Here is a 2,569-nt window from a genome sequence, read left to right on the forward strand (position 1 = left end):
CTTTTGGGGAGAAACTTTCCTCGGGGTTTTTTCAAATCTTTAAAAAATTTGGGCTAAGCCAGGCAATTCAGGAAAATTTTTCCTTTGCGGGTTGTTGCAAAGGTGGGAAAGATAGAGATTGTCCTAAAGAAAAAAGAGAATACTTCTTGGCAATGTCTTGGTCATCCCCTGGAGAATCATAATTCACTTATTCCCAAGAAAGATACAGGTTTGTACTACAGAAAGTGCCAGTTAATTTCCAAGGAAGATGCCACTCATGATACGAAGCTTTTCTGCTTGATGCTGCCACCAAGCACTCACCTTCAGGTGCCAATTGGGCAACATGTTTACCTCAAGCTAACTATTGCAGGTACTGAAATAGTGAAGCCATATACACCTGTATCTGCTTCCTTACTCTCAGAGTTTAAGGAACCAGTTATTCCCAATAATAAATACATCTACTTTCTGATCAAAATCTATCCTGCTGGACTCTTTACACCAGAGCTTGATCATCTTCAGATTGGAGATTTTGTTTCCGTAAGCAATCCTGAAGGCAATTTTAAAATATCCCAGTTCCAAGAATTGGAAGATCTCTTTTTATTGGCAGCTGGAACAGGCTTCACACCAATGGTTAAAATACTGAATTATGCTTTGACCAATATATCCAGTCTCAGGAAGGTGAAGCTGATGTTCTTCAATAAAACAGAGGATGATATAATTTGGAGAAGCCAATTGGAGAAATTAGCATTTAAAGATAAAAGATTTGATGTTGAATTTGTTCTCTCAAAACCTACTTCTGAATGGAATGGGAAAAGGGGACACATTTCATTAGATCTTCTTTCTGAATTTTTGAAAAGAAGTTCAGACAAATCCAAAGTTCTCGTCTGCATTTGTGGACCAATGCCATTTACAGAACAAGGAATGAGGATGCTGCATGATCTTAACTTTTCCAAAGATGAGATCCATGGTTTTACTGCATAATGAAGAGCTGTCGTCTTTTACTCAACTGTTTTATCTAAATTTGTGATGGCTTAGGGTTTTTTTAAGACAACATTTTTGTATATACTAAGAGGTTAACCGGACTCCAGGCTTGTTTCTTAAATGAAATCAAATGTTCCGTCACTATGGAAAACCTGTTGACTTTATTTTATACCATAACTTATTTTACTACTGATATTTGACCTGGAAAGTCAATCATGACAACAAACACATGCAGGTTGTTTGTTATGAGTCACAAGGTTTCTTACCGTTTAAATTGTCTCACTGTTCTACGATGAGCTCTTGTGTTTTATGACATGATAAAGTAAATGATCATTTGGATCATGTTTCTATGCTGTAAAATGTCTTAGCAATACAGACTAAATTTTACATTGCACTGTTAACTCAGGAAATGATCATTTATGTTATTGTTATTAATATTAAAACATGGAATGTTATATCTTATTAAGTGATTTAAACAATTTCTGTGTATGTGTGTGTGTGTGTGTGTGTGTGTGTGGCATTGATACAAAGTAGAATAAAAATATACTTAAGTAAAAAAAAATAAAATAAAATAAAATAAAATAATCATTTTCCTTTTGGTTCAGTATATGGTTCATTTTGTTTTAAATACATATTATCCTCCTGGCAAAAGCATATGTGGGCATCATAGGTTTCAAGAAAATCTCTCCCTATTGATACCCTGAATGGCAAGCTGGGACTCTCCTCACAGGTTCTTTTCTCACAAAGCTTGAAGAATAAATTCACAGACTAAAAGATTTTAAGCAAAAGTGTGGGAGTTTATTGCAAGCGTATGCAAGCTCCTCCTGGGGAGGGGTCCCCAAATTGGGAAAAACCTGCTCTCTCTATAAAATGGGGAAAAAAATCAGTTCAGTGAGTGTCTTTGTCTTCAGGTTTATAAATGCTGGCAGCTCTTTGTCTGTTCATGCCACTTTCTAATTGGACCCTTCCGTAATTTATGTCCCCTGTGCTTTCCTAATTGGCCACTTTTCCCCTCTTCCCTGTATGGTATCAGTTTCAAAGTTTCAGACCTCACCCAGTGCCCCCCCCTTCTTCTTCCCCTTATCTTGTAACATTCTTGAAAACATTCTGGTGGCTTGGAGCTATCTCTGCCCGTCACATATGCATAACTCTCTTATGGACCCCCTTTCCCTAACTGCCTCTCCTATCTCCAAATTCCTTTCACTATCAGGTAAATTGGGGCTGATTTGACCAGTAAAAATATATGTTTCCTTGTAACATTCCCTAGTTGAAAGGGACATGTTGTGATTTTAAGACAGTCATTGGTTGGGAAGGTACCCCTACCATTTGCACAAAAGCTTTACTCTGAGGTAGGGAAACTTAGTTGGGTGGGGATTACGAAGGGATAAAGTAACCCCAGTATTTACAATGGCCTTAGTAACTTCCCCTTTCATGATAATTTCAATTTCTCATAAAGTATTAGTAAGGAGAAGGGGAAATACCTTCTCATAGTCCTCAGAGCAGCCCTATGTTTACTTCTGTTTTAAAACTAAAATCCCATTTTAGTTTTCTACAATCTTTCTTATGGTGACCTGGATTTTTACAGTAAAAACAGCCTCCTACTAGTTTA

General features: G+C 36.9%; 1 protein-coding gene across 1 annotated transcript; it reads left to right on the forward strand.

Moving 5' to 3' along the window:
• Window positions 1-58: 58 nt before the first annotated feature.
• LOC102429095 (cytochrome b5 reductase 4-like) lies at window positions 59-1,417 on the forward strand (the record flags this gene model as incomplete). The annotated part of the gene is made up of 2 exons (XM_023749283.1): window positions 59-208; window positions 350-1,417. Coding segments are annotated over 2 exons (761 nt in total), but the record flags the coding sequence as incomplete, so codon positions are not given.
• Between the last annotated feature and the right edge of the window lie 1,152 nt (window positions 1,418-2,569).

Source organism: Myotis lucifugus, unplaced genomic scaffold (assembly GCF_000147115.1).
Source record: "Myotis lucifugus unplaced genomic scaffold, Myoluc2.0 scaffold_4973, whole genome shotgun sequence".
Classification (NCBI taxonomy): domain Eukaryota; kingdom Metazoa; phylum Chordata; class Mammalia; order Chiroptera; family Vespertilionidae; genus Myotis; species Myotis lucifugus.